This window comes from Pristis pectinata, chromosome 2 (assembly GCF_009764475.1).
Source record: "Pristis pectinata isolate sPriPec2 chromosome 2, sPriPec2.1.pri, whole genome shotgun sequence".
Classification (NCBI taxonomy): domain Eukaryota; kingdom Metazoa; phylum Chordata; class Chondrichthyes; order Rhinopristiformes; family Pristidae; genus Pristis; species Pristis pectinata.
The window spans coordinates 98,480,450-98,505,529 of record NC_067406.1 but is presented as its reverse complement, the minus strand read 5'-3'; the positions used below and the strand labels follow the sequence as shown (position 1 = coordinate 98,505,529).

The 25,080-nt window shown below is 41.8% G+C and overlaps 1 protein-coding gene across 1 annotated transcript in view; it reads right to left on the bottom strand.

Moving 5' to 3' along the window:
* Positions 1-22,002: 22,002 nt before the first annotated feature.
* zbtb49 (zinc finger and BTB domain containing 49) overlaps positions 22,003-25,080 on the bottom strand; it is a 29,435-nt gene continuing 26,357 nt past the window's right edge. The window contains 1 exon segment of the mRNA XM_052010301.1: positions 22,003-24,860. Coding sequence (XP_051866261.1) covers positions 24,256-24,860 — 605 coding nt within the window. The 3' untranslated portion in view covers positions 22,003-24,255.

Genomic DNA, 25,080 nt, shown 5'->3' with positions numbered 1-25,080 from the left:
ACAATTCCAGTTCTATTACTACTTGAATTAATTGGAGAAATATTCCAATTTCATGCCTCACAGTGAGTTTGTGAGATTCTTTGATTATTTAGGAAATCAGTATATTTAGGAAATTCCCAGTCAGCTTGATCTTTCGTAGAATCATACAGCATTGTAACAGGCCATTTGGCCCAGCTCATCCACATCAACCAATGAGAACCCTTCCATATTAACCTCATCACCTAGCACTTGGATTATGCCCAAGTGATTTAAATGTTCTTCTAAATGCTTCTTAAATGCTGTTAGCAACCCAGATTCAACCACTCTCTCAGACAGTGCATTCCAGTACTTACCACTCTCTGGGTGAAGAAGATCTCCCTCAGAATCTTTTCCCCCTTACCCTAAAGTTATGTCTTCTAGTTTTATCTGCCGTTGATACTTCTTCCTTTCAGGTCAGGAAATTATTCCAATAATTCCATTTCCTTTTGTGGATTAGGTACTGAGGAAAAAGTATTTGAATACTCCACTGGATCTCAAACAGCAACTTACTAATTTGAAATATGTGCACAGACTGGGTTAGACTTATTCTCACCTCAGGCAACTCATATTAGTTTCTACACAGACAGTTAAGGTGAATTCTCATTATTGCTTCAGCCCAAATGCAACTGAAAGGCATAACTAAATCTTAAATTAATAAAGTATTGACAAGGGGAAAGATATTAAACTGATTGGCACACTCCACCGCCCCCCCCCCCCCGCCCCCACAGGTGAACTGTGACTTTTCAGCAAAAGTTCCAATTTACGTCCGTAAGGGAAAAAGCATTGGTGCACAACTGATGATAGAAAAATATTGGATGAACTATGGTGAATTGTGCACCAAAGGGTTCAGGCCAATTTCCTAATGGGCACAATTTCACCCAGAAGTGATTGCTAGTACAATCTAATCTAGGTTAAGTTGCTTTTATTATGACTTGCATATAAAGAACAGACACATATAGATCCAGTTCCCAGGCTTCCTTGTTTTTAAGGAAATGCCTAGTAACAACTCAAAATGTGATCCACGACAGAATCAATTCCTTAAAGATTAATGGGTTAATACAGCAAGCAAGATGCCTTGGGTGGGCTCAAACAGTATGTAAAGAATTTTCTCTTGTTTGCTTTTTCTTAACCTTCCTGAGACAGTTTCATGTGTCACACAAACAATATAATGGAGACATTCCTCGAAACCAGAGTGCAATCGAGTAAAAAAATGCTAGAATATTCCACACATAAAAAGATTGAAAAAGAAGAAAGAATCTGGATAAGAGCCTAAAGGCCTATAACTCTAGTGGAGAGGGCATTCTATCTACCACGTAACGTGAAATAATATCAACAATGTGTAGGGTTGAATTTTTCAATTTTAGTTGATAGTGACTGAGAAAACACCACAGAGCTTCTTTATTTCATTCATTTATTCATTCATTTATTTATTTATTTATTTGTTTATTTATTTATTTATTTATTTAAATCGATAAAGCATTTAGTTGGTAAATGATTTTATAATGCCAACTATGCATATTGCTTTAAGAATCCATCTTCCAAAATGTGAATATTATGCCTTGACCACTGACCAATCAGATTTGAGAATTGAGAGTAGATGTCACTACTTAGTGATGTTACTAGGGTAACTTGGAAGGAATAAAAACTGCAATGATAAAAAGAGGAGTAACAGTAAACAACTCTGAATGCACAGGTATTTTATTGTCTTATAGAAGGAAATTTGACATCTAATTTTGCCTAAGGTACAAACTGAAAAAAACACCCAAACTGAACACAAAGTAACATAAATAGCTCAAGCCATAATAATGTGCCATTTAAGAAACTCCCTTTCAACAATTGCATCAATGTTTATTGATCAATGAATACTTCTCTTTCGTTAAAAAAACTATCTTTAAATTCAGAATATTCATGATCACAGAGAATTGTACAGGATTACAACTTACTGCCTACACAGAGGTACACATTTCTCAATGATATTGTACAATTCTGAAATAAAATAAGAACGGTTGAACACAACATGTTGACAAACATTTAAGAGGGAAAAAAAGCTTAACGATTTCAACAAATCATCAGAATTTGGTTTAATTTGTAAAATAGGTTTGTAGAAAGCTACATAACACAGGACAATAGCTATATTAAAAGATCCATTGTGTGGAGGGCTGTCGAAGCTTACAGAGGGATATTGATAGGATGCAGAGCTGGCTGAGAAGTGGCAGATGGCGTTCAATCCAGAGAAGTGTGAGGTGGTACACTTTGGAAGGACAAACTACAAGGTGGAGTAAAGGTAAATGGCAGGATTCTGGACAGTGTAGAGGAGCAGAGGGACCTGGGGGTTCATACCCACAGATCACTGAAAGTCGCCTCACAGGTAGATAGGGTAGTTAAGAAAGCTTATGGGATGTTAGCTTCATAAGTCATGGGATTGAGTTTAAGGGCCGCGAAGTAATGATGCAGCTTTACGAAACTCTGGTTAGGCCACACTTAGAGTACTGTGTCCAGTTCTGGTCGCCTCATTATAGGAAGGATGTGGAGGCGTTGGAAAGGGTGCAGAGGAGATTTACCAGGATGCTGCCTGGATTAGAGAGTATGGATTATGAGGAGAGACTCAAGGAGCTAGGGCTTTTACTCATTGGAGAGAAGGAGAATGAGGGGAGACATGATAGAGGTATACAAGATATTAAGAGGAATAGATAGAGTGGACAGCCAGCGCCTCTTTCCCAGGGCACTAATGCTCAAAACAAGAGGACATGGCTTTAAAGGAGTGGGTGGGAAGTTCAAGGGAGATGTCAGAGGGAGGTTTTTTCACCCAGAGAGTGGTTGGTGCATGGAATGCGCTGCCTGGGGTGGTGTGGTGGAGGCTGATACGTTGGTCAAGTTCAAGAGATTGTTAGATAAGCCATATGGAGGAATTTAAGATAGAGGGATATGTGGGAGGAAGGGGTTAGATAGTCTTAGGTGTGGTTTGAAGGTCGGCACAACATGGTGGGCCAAAGGGCCTGTATTGTTGCCGTATTGTTTTATGGTTCTATGGATCTATGTGTAAGCTAAATTACTAATTTTCAGTAATAAAAACATAAAATGCAGTAATAAAAGCAGAATTAATCAACCAAAAATACCTCATATGGCACAGTGGTCCTATACAGAACCAATAGTGACATCCTTCTCTTGGGTCAGTTCAATTTAGAATACCTCACCTTCACATTGCAATGCAGAAATCAGAAGAGCCTGATTGACTAGCCTGATTTTATTGCATTCCATCACTGAAGTACCCAGTTATTGGAACACTAAGGTGCTGGTAGGAGGCACATAGAGAAATGCCAAGAAGGGGAAGTCAATCTACTTGACAATCTGTTGACTCCCATGAAGATCTGAAAGAATTTGTTTAACTGAAAACACAGATATTCCAGCAGTCATTTCTTGATTATTTCAATGCAAGTTCACCAATGCAAGTTTCCTTCATTTCTCCCTCTTGCCTAAATGCTTCTCCCTTACAGTATATTTAAGGTTAACAGCCATATACACTGCTCTTTCTATGTCTGTATTGATTCCTGGGGCAGAACGAATATTTCACTATAAATAATCTTGTTTTTTTCATGTGTTTGTACAGATAGCTTTAGAGTGCTTTGCCTTTGTAAATTGACGACTGCACTGAATTTTTGCAGCCAGGTCATTTCAAGTAGTGTCATTTCCACAAAAGAGAGTGTAGAACTGCATTCACCAGCAATGAATGCCGGGTCACATTGGCTGTCAAAACTTTATCCATTGATTGACTGCTATTCAGCAAAGGAGAAGTTCCAGCGCTTTCCATTGGATCACTAGCTTTCCCAAAGTGCCCAGTGATATTACGGAAAACATATCCCACCAAAGGCACCAGAAGCTGAACCTGTATCTTCTATTAACAAAGAGAGATTTCAGCTGCTGAACATTCTGATGTTTTATGATGCACAAGCGTGGGTGCTGTAGGTGAAAGCAGATCACAGGAAGTTATGGAGAATGCAGAACAGTTTTACCAGGATGTTACCTGGATTAGAGGGCACGTGCTATAAAGAGAGGTTGGACAAACTTGGTTTGTTTTCTCTGGAGTGGCAGAGGCTGAAGGGAGACCTGATGGAAGTTTATAAGATTATGAGAGGCATAGATAGCTGGTATGTCTTTCCCAGGGTCAAAATGTATAATACTAAAGGCCATGCACTTAAGATGAGAGGGGGTAAGTTCAAAGGAGATGTGTGGGTTGTATTGTTGAGGGTAGTGGCTGTCACGTGACAACACTGCCCCTACCTGGTCGGATGGCAGCACTGCCCATTACCTGGTCGAAAGACACACCACTGTCAATCAAGGTTTGGCTCCACCCCACCAATCAATGCACAGCTGACCATTGGTCCCTTTAAGCACCTTTATACTTGACCTCGGGCCATTGGTCTGTTTGAACTACTTGGGCTGGACCCCTCCCCAAGCCCTCCAGTGCTATAAAGAGTGCCACATGTGCTTGGTTCTTTCTCTTTTGTCTCAGAGGAATGCCTTGTTACTAAGCTGTGCACTGTTTAAGAGAAATTAGTTAGTATCCCTGGTAGCATAGAGCCGTGCCTGCGCTGAGTCAAGCGGTGGCAGGTGTCATATTGTTTTTCCTTGATTGTATGTACCCAGTTCGTTGTGTGTGTGTGCATGTGTGTACTTCATCCCTGTTGCGATTCTCCCATGCTTACTATCAACTGTGCGTGTGTGTGTGTTATTCCCGTTACCATTTTCCCTGGTCTGTCTTTGTAAGTAAAATCCTTCCTTGCCAGACTGTGCTAAGAGTCCTTTACTTTCGAGATCCTTCGAATCTGTTCCCTTCACTCACAACACGGTTTTTTTTACACATAGTGGGTGCCTGGAATGCACTGTCAGGGGTGGTAGTGGAGGCAAATACAATAGATGTGTTTAAGAAGCTCTTAGATAGGCAAATGAATATGCAGAGAATGGAGGGATATGGACATTGTGCAGGCAGAAGGGATTAGTTTAGTTAGGCATTTAATTACTAGCTTAATTAGTTCAGTGCAACATCATGGGCCAAAGGGCCTGTTCCTATGCTGTACTGTTCTGTATCACTGGGAAAGTATTCACAAATGCTGTTGTCCTTTGGTTTTCAGACTGGTGTAATGCCCTGAGCGGAGTGTATCCAGGACCCAGCTGGATTCTTGAAAATAAGGTCCTCTTGCTAACCACCTAGACCCTGGCTATTGCCAGCCTTCTGCAGGTTTCAGTACACAGCACAGGAAGGAGAAAGCAGGGTCACAAGTTCGCACACTATATGGTGGAGAGGACACTTGAGGTACCAAGATCACACTTCCAGTGCCAGGACCGATCAGGGGAAACTTGCAGAACTAACCATTAATTGTTTCCAAAGTTACAATAGCCTGTGGTGCATTGCACAGCTTCACGCTGTGGGAAAGAATGTAATTATTGGTATTGGTTTATTATTGTCACTTGTACTGAGGTATAGTGAAAAATTTATCTTGCATACTGATTGTATAGGTCAATTCATTACACAGTGCAGTTACATTGAGGGAGTACAGGTAAAAACAATAACAGTACAGAGTAAAGTGTCACAGCTACAGAGTAAGTGTAGTGCAGGTAGACAATTAGATGCAAGGTCACAACAAGGTAGATCGTGAGGTCAGAGTCCATCTCATTGTATAAGGGAACAGTTCAATAGTCTTATCACAGTGGGAAAGAAGCTGTCCTTAAGCCTGGTGGTATGTGCCCTCAGGCTCCTGTATCTTCCTACCTGATGGAAGAGGAGAGAAGAGAGAATGACCCGGGTGGGTGGGGTCTTTGATTATGCTGGCTGCTTCACCAAGGTAGTGAGAGGTAAAGACAGCGTCCAAGGAGGGGAGGCTAGTTTCTGTGATGCGCTGGGCTGTGTCCACAACTCTCTGCAGTATCTTGTGGTCCTGGGCAGAGCAGTTGCCATACCAAGCCATGATGCATCCAGATAGGATGCTTTCTATGGTGCATCAATAAAAGTTGGTGAGTGTCAAAGGGAACATACTGAATTTCTTTAGCCTCCTGAAGAAGTAGAGGCACTGGTGAGCTAAAACATGGTCTAGTTTTTCAGTGTGAGTTGTTTACTGAGATACTTAATGTTTGAGCTTCAATGACTAATAAAATATTATAAACTGTTGAAGATGAGTTTGTGCTCTGATAACTACAGACAGCAATATCTATAGCATAATAAATTCCAGATATCAATAAACAACAATTTTTCAAACATGAGAGAGTAGCAGAACATCACAATCTACCCCATCTGTCGAGGATCTCAGTCTTGCTAGAGCATGGCTACAAAATGAATAATCAATAACAGTAGTGCCCTTTCAAATCTCAAACACAACAGCAACATTAGAAACTATCCCATCACAAGTGGAGTTCAGTGTCAGGACCTTGCTGAATCTCATCCTGGTAGTAACAGGCATGCTAGGAAGTGGCTACGTACTGTTGTACTTGCATTGGAGAGAACATTTCAGTTAATGGCATTCTTCACACCATTTATTGGAATGTCCTTGTCTTCCCCCTTTGCTGTGACTTCTTGCCTTATGACAATATGGAATTCTACATTCCCACCTTCAGCAGGAACTCAGAACTGGTGAGAGGCTGTTCAGAGCTGTGCACCTCTAGTGCATCTATTGGCTTGTGGGCCTGCACTGTGCCAACACTAGGGTACATAAGGTCTGCAGAGGAATCTGCTGTTATACTGCCACCTGTGCCTGCTTCAGTCAAAAATTCACAATCATATCTCCCATGTCTGGGAAATAGTCCTGGAAATCCTGATGCAGGGTTTCGACCTGAAATATGGACAGTTCCTTTCCCCCCACAGATGTTTCTCAACCTGTTGAGCTCCTCCAACAGATTGTTGCTCTATATTCCAGCTCTCTTGTGTCTCTGGAAATATAAGATGCCATAATCATGATTATCTTTAAGGAGACAAATCTAATTTCAGTAACTACAGAAGTGGCTCCTGCTGCCTACCACAGGGAAAGTCATCACCCAGGTCCTCCTTAACCACTTCCTTCTAGTGTCAAAAGAGTTGCTACCTGAACTGCAAGGTGGATTCCATCCATCTAGAGGAACAGTGGATGTGGTCTTCACTGCATGACAATGTGAAGAGAAATGCAGGGAGTGGCATGTTTTGTCCTTGCAGACAATGCGAGTACAACAGTCTGTAGCCATTTCCTAGCAAGCCTGTTACTACCAGGATGAGATTTAGTATGGTCCCTCAGGCACAGCTCAGTGACACTGAATTCAATATGTGACAGGGATGGTCCCCAATGTTACTGTTACGTTTGAGATCTGACAGAACATTACTGTTAATGATTACTAATTACACTGCCTCATCTTTTTTGTCTCACAAAGGACTTTAACTCCATTAATGGAGAGATACAATGGAGATATGTCATTGCCCCAACACTTCTCTCAATTTTTCTTGCAATGCTGCATTGCACTTCCAACAGGCTTTCAACTGGAATAATCTACAGGTCAAATGAGAAACCCACCACTTCCACACCAGTATCAAGGTCACCCAACTTCAGTCATTGAATAGCACACAGAGGATATTTGTGTATGTGCATGTTCAGAGGCCAGGCTCCATATCATAGTCCACTCATTCACTGAAGCCTACACAAAAATGGGCCTTGCACTTAACCACAAGACAAAGGCCCTCTCCCAACCTTTCACTGCTGTTCCTCATTGGCCCTCCAACAGTAAAAGGCCACCATAAACCTTGGAAAATGGGGATCACTTCCCATATCTCAGGAGGTTTATCTCCATTATCAGTTGGAAAGTGGAAATAGTTCTAGGATGTTTTGGAAGACTCCTTGAAAAGTGTAATGTTCCTACTGACTTGTGGGAATCACTGACCCATAACCACTCTAAATGGAGAAGGATCATTTGAGTTGGCAATTAAGAACTGCAAATCTATTCTTCAGAGCACAAAGACCCCCAGTGTGAATGCTGGAAAGAATACATTACGTCTCCCACCACCCACTTGGTCACCCCGTCAATCACCTCCTGCCCCACCTATGGTAGAGGCTGTAGATCTCACATTGGCCTCATCAGCCACCTCAAAACCCAGAAACGTGGTGGAAGCAAGTCATCCTGAATCCTGAGAGACTACCCAAAAAGAAAAAGATGTGCCGTGCACATCTGCACACCACACCACTACCTCCCCAGCCTCATCATGTGACCATTTCCAAGGCAAGGCCCATTCTGTTGTTAATGCAGACAACACAAGACCATAGCCTCCCAAACCTGTTCATTCCAGATTCTTTGCTAATATTTCTAAGTAGTCTGGGTGCAGCTGCTTTCATTTTGCCAGGACGAGTGGTTCACATTCCAGCAGCTGTTTTGCAGTCCGAAATCCTACTAATTATGCCTGAAACACATCCTGCATGAAGCTCAGTGACTGGAAACAGATAAATCCCATCTGTTCTCAAACAGCCAAAAGGCTGCAGGCAGAAATTGAAACTCAGACATGCTCAAACCTCTGTGGCTCTCCATCCTTTCACATTCCCCCATCTTCCTATGAGTATTCCTGAGTATGCTCCCTGGAAGAGATGTAAAAAATAGCTGGGTGAAAAGAAATGCAATCAGCATCATAGAGGTAGAAGCTTTTATAATATGAAAACATTCATTTACTGAGTCCTCACATCAATGGAACAAACGATTGAATGCATAAACTTGCAATTATCTGGTGCCTTCCACAACTGTAAGAAGTACAAGAGCACTTGAAGGATGGAAGAGATGGTAACTCAATAAGATCCAGCCATCAGGTTTCCTTTCCTGTCAATTTTGCAGATGGGTATGTGTTCACCTGAATGAAGTCAAACTGACAGACATCACATCAAGCAGCATCATAGGTTAAAAAGCACGAGGTACATTAGTGAGGGATGTGGTAGTGTAGCAGCTAAATTATTGAACCAACAGCTAGATTTCTGGAGTATTGATTCAGTGACATGAATTAAAATTCCACCATGACAGCTGGGGAATTTAAATTTGTATAATTAAGTAATCTGGAATTTAGATTGGATGAAACTGGAGTGATTTTCTTTGGAACAGAATCTTAATTGAAGTGTACAAAATTACAAGAGCCCTAGACAGAGTAAATAGGAGAATCTTACTTCCCCAAAGGAAGAGGCTTGTACCTGGTTTCATATTAAGTGATAAAAGGATTAGAAAGGAATTGAGAAGATTTTTTTTCCCCCAAACACGTTGTGGGGCTGAGGGGCGCTGGTGTTCTGGAGATTCTTGGAAAAATGATTCTTGGAAAAAATCCTCAGATCATGTAAAAAATAAACTTGGCTATGCATAGTGCCATAACCAACACATCCACAGAGCAAGAGCAGACGAGTGGAACTAGGCTAGATAACTTTTCTTTCCACCATCTAAACAGTGGACCAAATAGCCTTCTCCTTTACAATTTATCTATCTATCTATCTATACATACACACACACATATATACTCTATGATTTTCCTTAGTCAGTTGTATTTTAGCCTTCACCTCTGAATCAAAAAGTTTAGATTCAAGTGCCACTCCACACACTTGAGCACAACATCCAAAACAAAGACAAAACAGCAGTACCAAGGACTACAGCACATTTAGTGGTGTCACTTTTTAGATTAGATGCTGAATGAGGCCATATCTCCCCGCAATGATAATTCCTTTGCAGAGGGACAAGGGTTTTCCTGCATAAAACAGATTATCTAGAACGTAGGAATGTCTGTTTTACACATTTGTTTCTAAACAAAGGCAAAATATTAAAATATAGAGAGAATTGCTTCAAACTGTGTTTTCAAATTGCTTCTCATTCCCCCTCAGTAACACTGAAAACTAACTGTGGTAAATCATTGTGCAATTGGGTGCAGGGATACAGAGAAAGTGCTGGCTATGTTGTTCATTGCTTGGTGCCTCAACAAGACAGAATGTGGGTGTCTCTAGCATTTATTACCATAACAAATTATCCCTTTGAACTGAATGGCTTGTGTGGTTGTTTCAACATGCAATCAGACTCAATCATATTACAGTAAGTCTGGATTTGCAAGCAGCCTAACTCAGGTAAGGATAGCCAATTTCTTTTTTTTTAAATGAACCAGATTGGTTTTTTGTTTCTCTCCATTTCATCATACTATCTTTTCATTTCAGATTTATTAATTGAATTTTAACCATAAATGTTAATCAATTCTCATACCTGAAATTAATGTGTTTCACCTCACACTCATCACTTGGAATCATGAAACATGGAGATATTAGAATATCAACTCAATGCTTGCTTCTACATATTATAAAATCATAGAATGCTTACCATAGAACCATAGAACAATACAGCACAATACAGGCCCTTCGGCCCACCATGTTATGCTGACCTTCAAACCACACCTAAGACTATCTAACCCCTTCCTCCCATATATCCCTCTATTTTAAATTCCTCCATATGCTTATCTAACAATCTCTTGAACTTGACCAATGTGTCAGCCTCCACTGCCACCCACAGCATATTCCATGCACCAACCACTCTCTGGGTGAAAAACCTCCCTCTGACATCTCCCTTGAATTTCCCACCCATTACCTTAAAGCCATGTCCTCTTGTATTGAGCATTGGTGCCCTGGGAAAGAGGCGCTGGCTGTCCACTCTATCTATTCCTCTTAATATTTTGTATACCTCTATCATGTCTCCCCTCATTCTCCTTCTCTCCAATGAGTAAAGCCCTAGCTCCTTGAGTCTCTCCTCATAATCCATACTCTCTAATCCAGGCAGCATCCTGGTAAATCTCCTCTGCACCCTTTCCAACACCTCCACATCCTTACTATAATGAGGTGACCAGAATTGGACACAGTACTCTAAATGGTCTAACCAGAGTTTTGTAAAGCTGCATCATTACTTTGCGGCTCTTAAACTCAATCCCTCGATTTATGAAAGCTAACACCCCATAAGCTTTCTTAACTACCCTATCTACCTGTGAGGCAACTTTCAGGGATCTGTGGATTTGAACCCCCAGATCCCTCTGCTCCTCCACACTACCCAGAATCCTGCCATTAACTTACAGTAAGAAAGAAGGCTATTTGGCCTGCTGAGTCTATACCAACTCTACGTAAGAGCAATCCAGCTTGTTCCATTCCCCAACCCTCACTTAGTAGCTCTGCAAATTCCTTCCTTTCAGATTTCAATCCAGCTTCCTTTTGAACACTGCAATTGAATTTACCTCCATTAGTATTCCAGACCATAACCACTCAATGTATAAAAAAATCTTTTTCTTGCGTCATTTTTGACTCTTTTGTCAGTCATCTTCAATACGTTTTCATGTTCTTGATCTTTTTGCTAATGGGAACTGTTTCTTTCTATCTGCTCTACCTATACACTTCATAATTTTAAGCATCTCTATTAGATTTTGATAATAAGCATTTGAAGTGGCACTTTACCAAATGCCATATAGAAGTCCACTTTTATCACTACTTTGCTGCATGGCACAGTAGTGTAGCGGTTAGCATAACGCTATTACAGCGCCAGTGAACCAGTTTCAATTCCGGCCACTGTGTGTAAGGAGTTTGTACGTTCTCCCCGTGTCTGCATGGGTTTCCTCCGGTTGCTCCAGTTTCTTCCCACATTCCAAAGATGTACAGGTTAGGAAGTTGTGCGCATGCTACGTTGGTGCCGGAAGCATGGCAGTACTTGCAGGCTGCCCCCAGAATACTCTATGCAAAAGATGTATTTCACTGTGTGTTTCAATGTACATGTGACTAATAAAAATATCTTATCTTATTTTATCTTACAAATCCTGACAAGTGCTGCTGAGTTGCAATATAGTTTTGTATTATCTACTAGAGAAGGAGAAATACTGGACATAACCTTGGTCAAAGTCAAAGTCAAAGTCAGGTTTATTGTCATATGCTCAAGTACATGTATGCACGGGTGCAATGAAAAATTTACTTGCAGCAGCATCACAGGCACATAGCATCTGATAGACAACATTCACAAGAAAAACATAAATTAAACAAATTACACAAAATATACACGAAAGACCACAATTAGAACAAAAAAAAGGTCCATTGTAATGCAAAGTGGTCATGGTGTTGCTATACTGAGGTAGTGATTAGGCTTGTGCAGGTTGGTTCAGGAACTGAATGGATGGAGGGAAGCTGTTCTTGAACCTGGTGATGTGGGACTTCAGGCTTCTGTACCTCCTGCTCAATGGTAGCTGCGAGAAGATGGCATGGTCCGGATGGTGGGAGCTCTTTGATGATAGATATTGCCTACTTGAGGCAGCACCTCATATAGATACTACTGATGGTGGAGAGGGATGTGCCAATGATGTATTGGGCAGAATCCACTACTCTCTGCAGCTTCTTATGTTCCCGTGCATTCAAATTGCCATAACAGACCATGATGCAACCTGTCAGGATACTTTCAACAGGACCTCTAATAGGAGTTTGTTAGAGTGTTCAATGACAGAAGACACTAACATACCTTCCTTGTGATTGCATCTATGTGCTAGGCCTAGGACAGGTCATGTGATATGTTAATGCTGCTGATTCTCTCCACTGCCAATCCACCAATGCAGACAAGTGCATGTTCGCCCTCTTTCCTCTTCCTGAAGTCAACAAGAAGTTCTTTAGTTTTACTGATGTTGAGCTAGAGGTTGTAGTTGTGGCACCACTCAACCAGATGTCCTCTCTCACTCCTGTATGCTAACTCATCACCACCTGTGATTCATCCAACAGTGGTGTTGTCGGCAAATGTTGTCAGCTGAGCACCGTGATCAACAGAGATGAGACAGTGCACCCTGATGCCTTCCTGAACATCGTGGGGGACTTCAACTAGGCTAGCTTGAAGAAGTCTGACCAACTACCACCAACATGTCACCTGCAGAACTAGAGGAGCCAACACACTCGATCACTGCTACAGCACCATCAAGAACACTTACTGTGCCACCCTGCACCTGCACTTTGGCAAGGCCAATCCTCTGGCTGTACTTCTACTCCTGACATATAGGTGGAGACTGAAGAACACAGCACCAGTGGTGAGGACTGCAAAAGGTGTGGTCAAGAGAGGCAGAGGAGCATTTACAGGACTGCTTTGAATTGGTGGACTGGACATAATCAGGGATTCATCTTCGGATCTGAATGAATATGCCACAGCCATCACTGACTTCATGAAGACCTGCGTGGATGAGTGTGTGCCTTTGAGAACATGCCGAGTTTTCCCAAACCAGAAGCCCTGGATGAACCAGGAGATTTGCAGTCTGCTGAGGGCTAGATCTGACCCACAGAAGGCCATTGTGAGAGCAAAAAGGCAATTCCATGTGAAGTTAGAGACACAATCTTATGCATAACAGATTATGCATAACAGCTCATTACTTCCTATAAGGCAAAACCTAACAGCATAAACAGCAGTGATACTTCACTCCATGATAAGCTCAATGCCTTTTATGCACGGAGAAACAGAGAATAACACTACACCTTTGCAAATCCCCACAGCATCAGACGGCTTTGTGATCTCTGTCTCAGAGGCAGATGTCAGAACATCCTTTGAGAGGGTGAACTCTCGTAAGGCGTCAGGCCCCAACTTGTGTAGCTGGCCGGATACTGAAAAACTGTGCTGACCACCCGGATGGAGTGTTCAAGGACATCTCACTGCTGTGCTTCAAAAGGGCAGCAATCATACCGGTGACCAAGAAGAGCAATGACTATTGCCCAGTAGCACTCACATCTACTGCGATGAAGTGCTTTGAGAGGTTGGTCATGGCTAGAATTAACTCCTGCCTGAGCAAGGACCTGGACCCGCTGCAATTTGCCTACCATCACATCAAGTCCACAGCGGACACAATCTCACTGGGTCTCCACTCTGCTTTGGAGCACCTAGACAACAGCAAAACAAACGTCAGGCTGCTGTTTAATCAATTACAGCTCAGCGTTCAATACCATCATCCCCTCAGTATTAATTAACAGGCTTCAAAATCTGGGTCTCTGTACTTCCCTCTGCAAATGGATCCCCAACTTCATCAGGAGACCAGTAGGTGCGGATCAGTAAAACATCTCCTCCTCACTGATAATCAACACAGATGCACCCCAAGGATGTGTGCTTAGCCCACTGCTCTACTCTCCCTACACTCATTAAGCACAGCTCAAATGCCATCTATAAATTCACCAATGACACCACTGTTGTTGATAGAATCTCAGATGGTGATGAGAAGCCATACAGGAGTGAGGTAGATTGGCTGGTTGAGTGGTGTCACAACAACATCCTCGTACTCAATGTCAGCAAGACCAAGGAATTGATTGTGGACTTCAGGAAGGAGAAGTCAGGAGAACACACACCAGTCCTCATTGAGGGGTCAGCGGTGAAAGGGTGAGTGGCTTCAAGTTCCTGGGGGTCAACATCTCCGAGGATCTATCCTGGGCAATCACTAAGAAGGCACGCCAGCAGCTCTACTTTGTTAGGAGTTTGTGGAGATTAGGTATATCACCAAAGACTCTTGCAAATTTCTATAGATGTATGGTAGAAAGCATTCTCACTGGTTGCATCACAGTCTGGTATGGAGGCTCTGTTGCACAGGATTGAAAGAGACTGCAGAGGTTTGTAGATTCAGCCAGCTCCACAGGTACACCCCTCCCCATCATCAAGGACATCTTCAAGAGGTGGTGCCTCAAGAAGGCATCATCCATCACTAAGGATCTACACCATCTGGGACATGCCCTCTTCTCATTACTTCTACCAGGGAGGAGGTACAGGAGCCTGAAGACCCACACTCAACCATTTAGGAACAGCTTCTTCCCCTCTGCCATCAGCTTTCTGAACGGTCCATGAACACTACTTTGTTATTTTTTTTGTACTATTTACCTTGTAATTTATAGTAATTTTATGTCTTTGTACTGTATGCTGCCACAAAACAACATACAAGTCAGTGATAATACACCTGATTATGATTCTGAAAAAATTTGAATATGGCATTGGAGCTGTGCTTAGCCACAGTCATGTGTGTATTAGGGCGCAGTTATTAGAGCATGTACCCAAGTGAGTAGTAGAAGTGTCAGCAGGAGAATATTTTGGGGATAGTGAATATAACTCTCCAAGTTTCAAGGTGATCATGGAAAGGGATAAGGATAGTCCAGAAATTAAGATCTTGAATTGGAATAAGGCTGATTTCACAATTAGAAGACATGACTTGGCAAAAGTGGTTAGCTGCAGGTAAGTCTACATCCAATAAATGGGAGTCATTCAAAAATGAAATAGTGAGTATTCAGAGCAACATCTTCCTGTAAGTTAAAAGGACAGCAAGTCCAAGGAACCCTGACTGTTAACAGATGTCAAAGGTTGGATTAAAAAAATGCATATGGCAGGTATAGAGACCACAAAACAGGGTGGCTCACCGGAAGTGTACAAAGTATAGGGGGAAACATAGAGGGCAAAGAATACAGAGGGCAAAGGGAGGCCATGAAATATCTCTTGTGTTGACATGAAATCTCACTGACAGATGAGATCAAGGAAAATTTAAAAGGGTAACCAGGGAAAGAGTAGGCCCTATCAGGGACCAAGGGGGAAATCTGCACATGAACCCAGAAGACATAGGTGAGATCTTAAATGAATACTTCTCATCTGTAATCACGTATGAGAAAGACATTAAAGTTGGAGAATTCAGAGAGATAGATAGTGAGATTCTATAACAAGTTACCATTAAAAAACATTGGATGTCTTAGCAAACTGATGAGCTGTATTCGGAGGCTAGAGAGATCGCTTGGGCTCTGCATAGAGTTGTAAATCTTCATCTGCCACAGGTGAGGCGTCAAATAACTGGAGGAGAGTGAATTCAAGAAAAATACTAGGTAGTAATTGGCAGGTGAGTCTAATGTCAGTGGTAGAGAAGTTATTGGAAAAATTCTGAGGGATAGGATTAATCTACATTCAGAAAGGCAGGGATTTTGCAATGATAGCAAGGTTTTTTTCTGACCAGTTTGATTGTTATATTTTTGAGAAATTAGAAGTGTATTGATGAAGTTAGTGTGATTGATATAGTCTAAATTGGCAAATTAGTTTATTACTGTCACATGTACTGAGGTACAGTGAAAAACGTTGTTTTCCATGCCATCCACACAGATCATTTCATCACATCAGTACATCGAGGTAGTACAAGGGAAAAGCAATAACAGAATGCCAGATAAAATGTTACAGTTACAGAGAAAGTGCAGAGCAGGGGCAAGGACCATGACAAGGTAGATTTTGAGGTCAAGAGTCCATCTTAACATAAGAGAGGTCCGCTCAATAATCTTATAACAGCGGGATAGAAGCTGTCCTTGAGCCTGGTGGTACATGCTTTTGTATCTTCTGCCCAATGGGAGGGGGGAGAAGAGAGAATGTGTGGGGTAGGACAAGTCTTTGATTAAGTTAGTTGCTCTACCGACGCAGCAATAGGTATAGACATGGACTCTGAGGGGACGCTGGTTGTCGTGATGTGCTGAGCTGTGTCCACAATTCTCTGCAGTTTCTTGCGGTCTTGGGCAAAGCAGTTGCCATACCAAGCCATGATGCATCCAGATAGGATGCTTTCTATGTTGCATCGATAAAAATTGGTGAGGGTCAATGGGACTTAAAGGAATGTGAGGCTCGACATGGACCAAAAGATTAATACTAATGGGATCCAAAGCAAGTTCCCAAATTGGATCCAAAATTAGCTTGAGAACAGAAGGCAACATGTGATTGTGAAAGTTTTTTTGATTGGAAGCCTGTGGCCAGTGATGTTCGCAGGGGTCAATGATGTGACCCTTGCTGTTTGTTATGTACATTAACAATCTGGATGTGAATGTAGGAAGTGCAATTAATAAATTCACAGATGATATGAAAATTGATGTTATCAACGGTGAGGAGGGTAAATGGTAAAAGATTTAGAGGGGGTCTGAGGGGAAACTTTATTCACCCAGAGAATGGTGGTACCTTGAATGCACTGCCGGAGAGAATGGTGGAAGCAGAGTTGCTGACAGCATTTAAGATGAGCACTTAAACTACTTAGGAATCGAAGGCTACAGGCTACTGGAAGGTGGGATTAATGTGGATGGGTGTCCACGGGTCAGCATGAACATGGTGGGCCGAATGGTCTGTTTCCATGCTGTATGACTCTTTGACTCTATGATTTTGCTGGTAGAGCATACCATGGCCCTGACTTCTCCTGCTACACCCTTGGATCACCACTTAATTATCTCTTTTAATTCTGAGTACTACACAAGTAGAGACACAATAGACTGCAGATGCTGGAATCTGGAGCAACAAACAATGTGCTGGAGGAACTCAGCAGGTCGAGCAACATCTGTGGGAGGAAAGAAATTGTCGATGTTTTGGGTTGAAACCCTGCATCAGGGTGACCTACACCACTGACCTTTCTCTGCTTTAAACACAAACAACTACAATCTAAAGTCCCTGAAAGAGTTAAAGGGGGAAAATACCACCTGACTGATACCCACCAAACAGCTGCCAAACATCAGTTTCGGACTAGTGATGTCACTCTGAGTTCCACAGGTGTTCTTGTGAGATGAGTGTGTATGCACAGCACCCTATTTAAACTCTTCCGCTATGCTCTGTTCTCTCTCAGGTACTCACTCGCTCCCGTCCCACTCTGATTGTGGTTTCGTCGTACTTATTACGCTAGGGATCTTCTTCTACTTTAAACACTGGCTACTGCAATCTGAAGTCCCTGACAGAGTTAGAGAAAGGTAGAAAAATACCACCTGTTGCTACTCACCAATCATCCCCCTCACTCACCAAAGCCCTCACTCTCTGTACTGTTAGTCTCAGAGATATATGTACATCAGATCTTTGGACTCTCTCTCTAATGCCTCACATTTTTCTTATAATGTGGTGACCAGAAATGAGGTCATGGTTGGAAGTGCTCTGTAAAGGTTCAGCACAACTTCCCTGCTTTTATATTCTATGCCTCTATTGATAAGATCAGAATTGCCTTTGCCTTAATAACTGCACTTTCAATGATTTGTGAACACATATCCCATGTTCTCCCAGGCCCCTCTGCTCCTGCACCTCTTATAGAAAAATATCCTTTATTCTGCACTACTTCACCTCATTCTTCCTTCCAAAATGCATCACCTCACATTGCTCACTTTAAACTTCACCTGCCATGTGTTTGCCAATTCAATCAGGCCATTTAGATCCTGCTGCAATCTATTACTATCCTCCTCATAGTTAACAGGTTTGCCACATTGTGTGTCATCCAATATTTAGAAACTGGGCATGCACCTCCAAGTCTAGATTATTAATATACATCAAAAAAAATCAATGGCCTTTACAACGATTGCTGGTGAATATCACTCTTCATATTCTTCCTGTCACAGAGTTAGACAGCACGGAAACAGGCCCTTCAGCCCAGCTTGTCTGTGACAAACAAGGTGTCCTCCTGAGCTAGTCCTATTTGCTTGAATTAGGCACATATCCCTCTAAACCTTTCCTATACATGAACATATTCAAACGTCTTTTGAATATTGTAACAGTCCGAAATACAATATTCACCTGACCCTGGGTTGCATGTTGCCTAGCCTATCATGTTATCAATTCCCCTTTTATGCCAAGAGCTTTATCTTTACTGATAAGCCTGTTATATGACACCTTATCAAGAGCCTTCTGCAAGTCCATGCCTACATGGACTACAATTGCATTACCCTCAACTTAAAAAAATCCTATCAAATTGGTTAAATACAATTTGTCCTTAATAAATCCCTGCCAACTTCCCCTAATTAATCCATTTCTCTCCAAGTGACTATTAATTTTGTCTTTAACATTCCAAGGCTGAGGTTACACTAACTAACGAGAAGCTGCTGGGTTTATCAATCCCTTCTTTGAAAAAGGAATATAATTTGCTTTCTCCAGTCCTCTTTCTCTGACCTCGTATCCAAGGAGCATTGAAAAGTTATGGCCAGTGCTGTTGTGATTTCTTCCCATATTGCCTTCACGGTCCTAGGATGCATCCTATCTGGTCCTGGTGACTTGCCTACTTTAAGTTCAGCCAATTTTTCAAATACATCCAATGCTATCAAATATTAAACCAGAGCCATTCTGCCCCGCCCCACCCCGAGTCCCAAAGGTCCTGTTCCTTCCTAGAATATTACAGCCAGAGGCCTCTCACCCTTCAGAAGTTCAGGTGGACCAGCTCACGTTGGCCTGGCATGGATTACTAATTACAGAGGCTGTACACCAGAACAAAACCCAGGGAACCAAGCACCACAGGAACTCAGTGCTGCAGCAAGGAAACAGTGAATTGGGAAATCAGAAAGTCATTGCTTTGGCAATTGTCATGTTCCAATGCCAAGCTGCCCACTCCTGTAAAAGCATTTCGAGTTGCAGCAGCCATGGCCTTACCTACAACCAGTAGTTCAGATGAGCTGGCTCAATACGGAAGGGGTGTAGAAATTCCTCAGCACCACTTCTTTGGCATTGAAATACCCCGGTGTTACATAGAACATAGAACACTACAGCACAGTACAGGCCCTTCGGCTCACAATGTTGTGCCGACATTTTACCCTGCTCTAAGATCTATCTAACCCTTCCCTCCCCACATAGCCCCCTATTTTTTTTCTGTGTAACCAGTGTTACCATAAACACTTTTTTTTAAAAAAGTTCTAAAAAGAACATAATATTCCAATGCACGGTTCAAAAAGACTGTCAAGTTCATTTGTTAAGAATATGCTGTTTCAGTAGGTATTATGGAAAAAACTCTTGGTTGAGTTTCTTGCATATGAACTATGCAGCCCTTAAAAGGCAATATATGCGCAACTCCTCCTTGAAACTAGAAGACAAAAGAGACTACAGGTGCGGGAATCTGGAACAAAAAACAGAACACTGAAAGTATTCAGTGGTTCAAGCAGCATCCGTGGAGGCAAAAGGTGTATGTCAAGGTTTCAGGTTGAGACCCTACGTCAGGACTGAGAGGGAAGAGGAAAGATTGCCAGTATACAGAAGTATGAGGGAGGAATGGGATAGATGGAACCAGTTGAGCATTTAGAACCAGGTGGGGGAGGGGGGAAAATGGGAAAGGTGAACCAAGGGAAAAGAAACCTAGGTGTACGTGTGTGGAAGAACACTGGAGGTGTGGGTTATCGGAAACTGGAAAATTCAGTGTTCATACCATTGGGTTGTCAGTTACCCAAGCGGAATACGAGATGATGTTCTTCCAACATGCGCTCGGCCTGTCTGTAGTTGAGAAGGCCAAAGACAGACAGGTCAGTGTGGGAATGGGAAGGAGAGTTAAAATTATGTGCAACAGGAAGCTCCAGATGACCATTGCATACAGAGCACAGGTGATCCACAAAACAGTTGTCTAGTTTATGCTTGGTTTCTCTGATGTAGAGGATGTCACATTGTGAGCATCAAATGCAGAAGGCCAGGTTGGAAGAGGTGCAGGTGAATTTCTGCCTCACATGGAAGGGCTGTTTAGGTCCTTGGATGGTGGTGAAAGGACGGGTGTTACAACTCCTATGGTTGCACAGGAAAGTGCCAGGAGAGGAGAGGGGTGGGTGGGAAGGGGCAAGCAGACCAGGAAGTGGTTCCTGCAGAAAGCAGACAGTTGGGGAGAGGGCAAGATGTGACTGTATTTTAGCTTAAACCCACCCATCAGTATTGGTGTATATTCATTGTAGCTCAGCTGGTTTGTATGCAGCTCTGAGTGGAAATGAGCAGCCACTTAAGTAGAGGATAGCCTTTGTTCCTGAAAATCCATTCTTTGGGGGCAGTGATCCCTGAATAATGAGCTGCAGCTCTGCCTGCCTAGAAATAAATTAGTCTTGCCCAAGTGCCAGCATGGCCAAAATTGGTCAATTGGAAAAGTCCTCAGATGGTCCACTATTTGTAAAATGAGAGAATATACTCTCTTTCTGTTAAGGAATATTTGTGGATTGTGAATGGGAGCACCAATGTCGATCAGAGCCTGCATCATGGGAAGGCTGCAACAACAGCATATCCATAATATCCCTGTGCCTGGTCTACCTGCTCCTGTGGGCTCCTGGAACAGAGAGTGTCAATGACCTCCCTGGAACAGTAGCATGCAGCAAACTGTGAGAAGCAGCAGAGATCAGCAGATCCATCCTAGAATGATCCCAAAAACCAGGGAGACATTGACCTTGACTGTGACAGCAGATCAGGCACATTCGTTAGCTTGTTATTTAGGTTTTATGAGAACAGATGTCTCAGTGATGACCACCTGGTGAAGGGCAGCCTGGATAGACATTGCTCCTCTAAGGTCTTGATAACAACGTGGCCCCCCATAAACCCAGGATATATGATTTCCTCCATGATGAGCCTTTATCTCCTGCACTGTATTCCCTATGGATGGCTGGGGTGCCTGCCTCTGTTGCATGTCCATGCCATCCATCAAGAGTAGAAGTAGGTGTGGACAAATCTCCAACACAAGTCAATTTCACTTAAGAAAAGTGAAGTTGCATAAGTGAAGGTCCTAGTGTGAGGAGTATGCAAAGTATGCAGTCTTGCTATGAGTGGACATTGCATGTGCTTGGCCCTTTGCAAAGTGTTGTCTTTGAGCAATCAGTATTTGTGAAAGCTGTTTGTTCTGTAAATGAATCGTTGTCATTTTTCAGACCAGCACGGTTGATCAGTTCACCAATAATGTCTTTAGAGCCACCGAATTCATTAGTGGGAGTACTACACCAATAAAATAGTGCAAGGAAACATGAAAATCTCACTGAGAAATACAAGATGAAGATATAATAAGTGCTAAGACACCCAGAAATGTGCACAAAATTGCCTCATTCTGCATTAACATGATTTCAATAATATACACCGTATTTTCCAAGAATTGTGTAAAGGAATTTCTAGTCCAGCATCTGAAGATAAGAACAGTCTCTGTTCATGCTGATAATACCTTGCTTTAATTATTTGCTGATTAATAAAATGCTCAAACAAATCAAGAGAAAATATTAGGTCTGATGGCAAAGTAAGTTTACAAAACTGAAGCTAGTCTATCAGTATGTTTACATTTTGCATTTACTTCTAACAAAGACAACACAACGGCATGGACAGAATTTATTTAAATTGTGTTGTCAAAGAGCATGTTTATTCCCTTCAAAGATGATAATCCAGGCCACCCCCAGGTAATGCACAGGATCCGTTTTTAAAGATGTCAGTAAGTCAATTTTGTTATAAGTTGAAAAATACACAAAAAAAATCACTCAATACAGTAACCATACCTCCACAGTATTGTAATGAATGGCATCAAAAGCACAGAGAGACAGAGACAGACAGAGAGACAGCGACAGAGTGAGACAGCGACAGAGACGTAGAGGAAATTAGTTCTATTGTTTGTACGAATGAATGTACGTACGTTAAACTTTTGCATTTAATAGTATTATAAGAACTCCATAAGTCGAGTGTTTGTGACCCAGCTACACTTAAGTACTTTACAGCCAATGAAGTATTGATTGGTGCAGTCATTGTTGATAGCTAATTACTAGAGTATCAGAATTTCTTTTCAGCAAAACTATGGGCCAAGACAGACAATCAGAGGAAGAATCACGGGGTGTTTAACAAGAAGGTCGTCTTAAAACATCAGGGCCAATGTTTCCGTTTTGTGCCCAATTGGCAATCAGCACTCAAATGCTGCTAGTTTTTGAATTGATTTTATGGTTCAAGTTACTAATCAATCTCATTTGGATAATCATAGACATTAAACTGTCTCTGAACCAACAAGGCAACATTTTAAAACATCAAAAGGCTGTCAGGAGAGTTTTGGGCTTAGGGCCTGAAGTCAGATCTAATAAGACACTGAGACCCTTTAAGCCAGAGGACTGATCTGATCAAGATGTGGACGACAACATCAGGAGAGGATTGATTGCGGGTGGTGATTATGGGGCAGACCTGCACCTCCAAAATATACATAAGAGTGGAATTCAAGTAAAGCAACTAAGAATTGCATTATCATAAAATGCAAGCACTTGTAATAGCCTTGATTTCAATGGCATGGACAAGCCCCCATAATTACTTCCCAATGGCCAGTGCATCATCTAACTCGTCAAAGTTAGGATTGTACTGGAATGAAAACCAAAAAAATGCATATGTTGGAAATTTGAAATAAAAACAGAAAATGCAGGAAGCACTCAGCAAAAGGGTCTTCAAACTGAAAAACACTGCTTCTCTTTCCACAGACGGGCCTGAACTGCTGAATGTTTCCAGCATTTTCTGTTTTTATTTGTGTCTTAGAATATAATCTACTTGTCTGGATGAGTGCAACTCTAACAACACTCAAGACTATCCAAGACAAAGCAAACGACAATCACTATATGTTTTAGAGTGTACATTCACTCTTGCCACCATGATGCACCATTGCTGCTGTGATCACAGTAACAAATGCATTGCTGCAACTTGCAATGGCATTTTCACCAGTTCCAACCAAAAATGACCACTTTTACCACCCTAAAGAACAAGTGCAGCAAGATGAATGGGATTAGCACCATTTGCAAGATCCATCCGCAAGTCACATAAAATCCTGGCAAGGAAATATATCTCCGTTTCTTTCTCACTTTCTGCACAATAGCAGTGTAGACATACCTTCACCACAAAGCATAATTCAATAAAATAGCTCATCACCACCTTCTCCATCTCGAGGATAATTAAGAATGTTTACCTAGCCAACAATCTCACATCCCATGACAGAAATAAAATTTAAAAAAATTTATACTATCAGCTGCTTGTTTAGGCAATAACAGATAAATAGTGTATAATCATTTCTCTACCATGTATTTTTGTTCATAATTTATTTCAGACCCAATGATAAGCGTCAAGGGCTCAAAGAGAGCCAGTGTTTTTGAATTAGAAGGGAAGACCAGTCAATGATTATTTTTAATAAATTGCTCTGAATTTCTAGCTGCAAAGTATCGATACACTTTCATTCATGAACTTACTGCCTATGTTGGGACACCTTTTTCTTCTAGGACAAAATTATCCTTCTTTACATAACACACACTATCAATTACCAATATGGTCCCATAATCAGATTTCATTAAGTATCTAAGATTACATTTATTAAAACTTACAAAAATACATTTCTCCTTGAGCCATCAATCACAGCAAAAATAAAATCAAAGTGCTTTTAAATTGCCGCATAGTTAGTTAGTAAATGACTGTCATTGATCTAAATCATTATCATTTTGTAAAGTCTTCATAGCTAGACCCCACAGAGTCAGGCTAGAGAGGAAAGGTCCCTCATTAGCTCGATATGAAACACTGGGTGTGATTTCCAAAGGGCACATTGATGTGAATGTCCAGGCTAGTAACTGATGATCGCACAGTCGAGGAGTTTTGGGAAGATAAGGACTCTTCAGGCCTTAGACTGCTGTCAACAGTGTCTGTATTGGGCTGGTGGGGGGCTTGAGGTTTGTGGGTTTTGGCAGAGCCTAAGACCATCTTGTTTGGATGGTCATCTACTTGTTGCACCAAAGAATTGTATTCAGAATGAGAATTCTCATGCATGGGTGCTGACTGCTCAGGCACTCCAAGAGAAGGCGGTTCTGGGTCACCTCGAAGCTTATCTAAAGGAGATACGGGCAACAAGGCAACTTGCATAACTTGGCTGAGCGGTTCAGAGTTTGGAGATCTTTGCTCTGCAGCTTGTTGATAATTTTCCTCAGGGCTGTCAATTTCCTCATTTCTTACTTCATGATCTCCATTGTATCTGCAGTGCATTCGTTTGTGTCGGTGCAGAACAGCAGAACGGGTGAAGCATTTTCCGCATGTCTCACAGTTATATGGCCTTTCACCGGTGTGTGTTCGGACATGGCGACGCAAGTCACCAGATCCCGCAAACCGTTTCCCTGCAAGATAAAATAAAAGAGCTTACCATGGGTGCATTATTTGTATTATTCAGTGTTAAAGAAAACTCCTTCCACAAGTGGCATCAGCTCACTACAAAGGAACAAAAATAAATAGAGTTTTGTTCACATTGTACCTGTCACATTCTCAGGATGCTCAAAACATGTTACAGTACATAAAGGACCCCTTTCTCTATCCATTCGTGACAGTCAGACACATAAT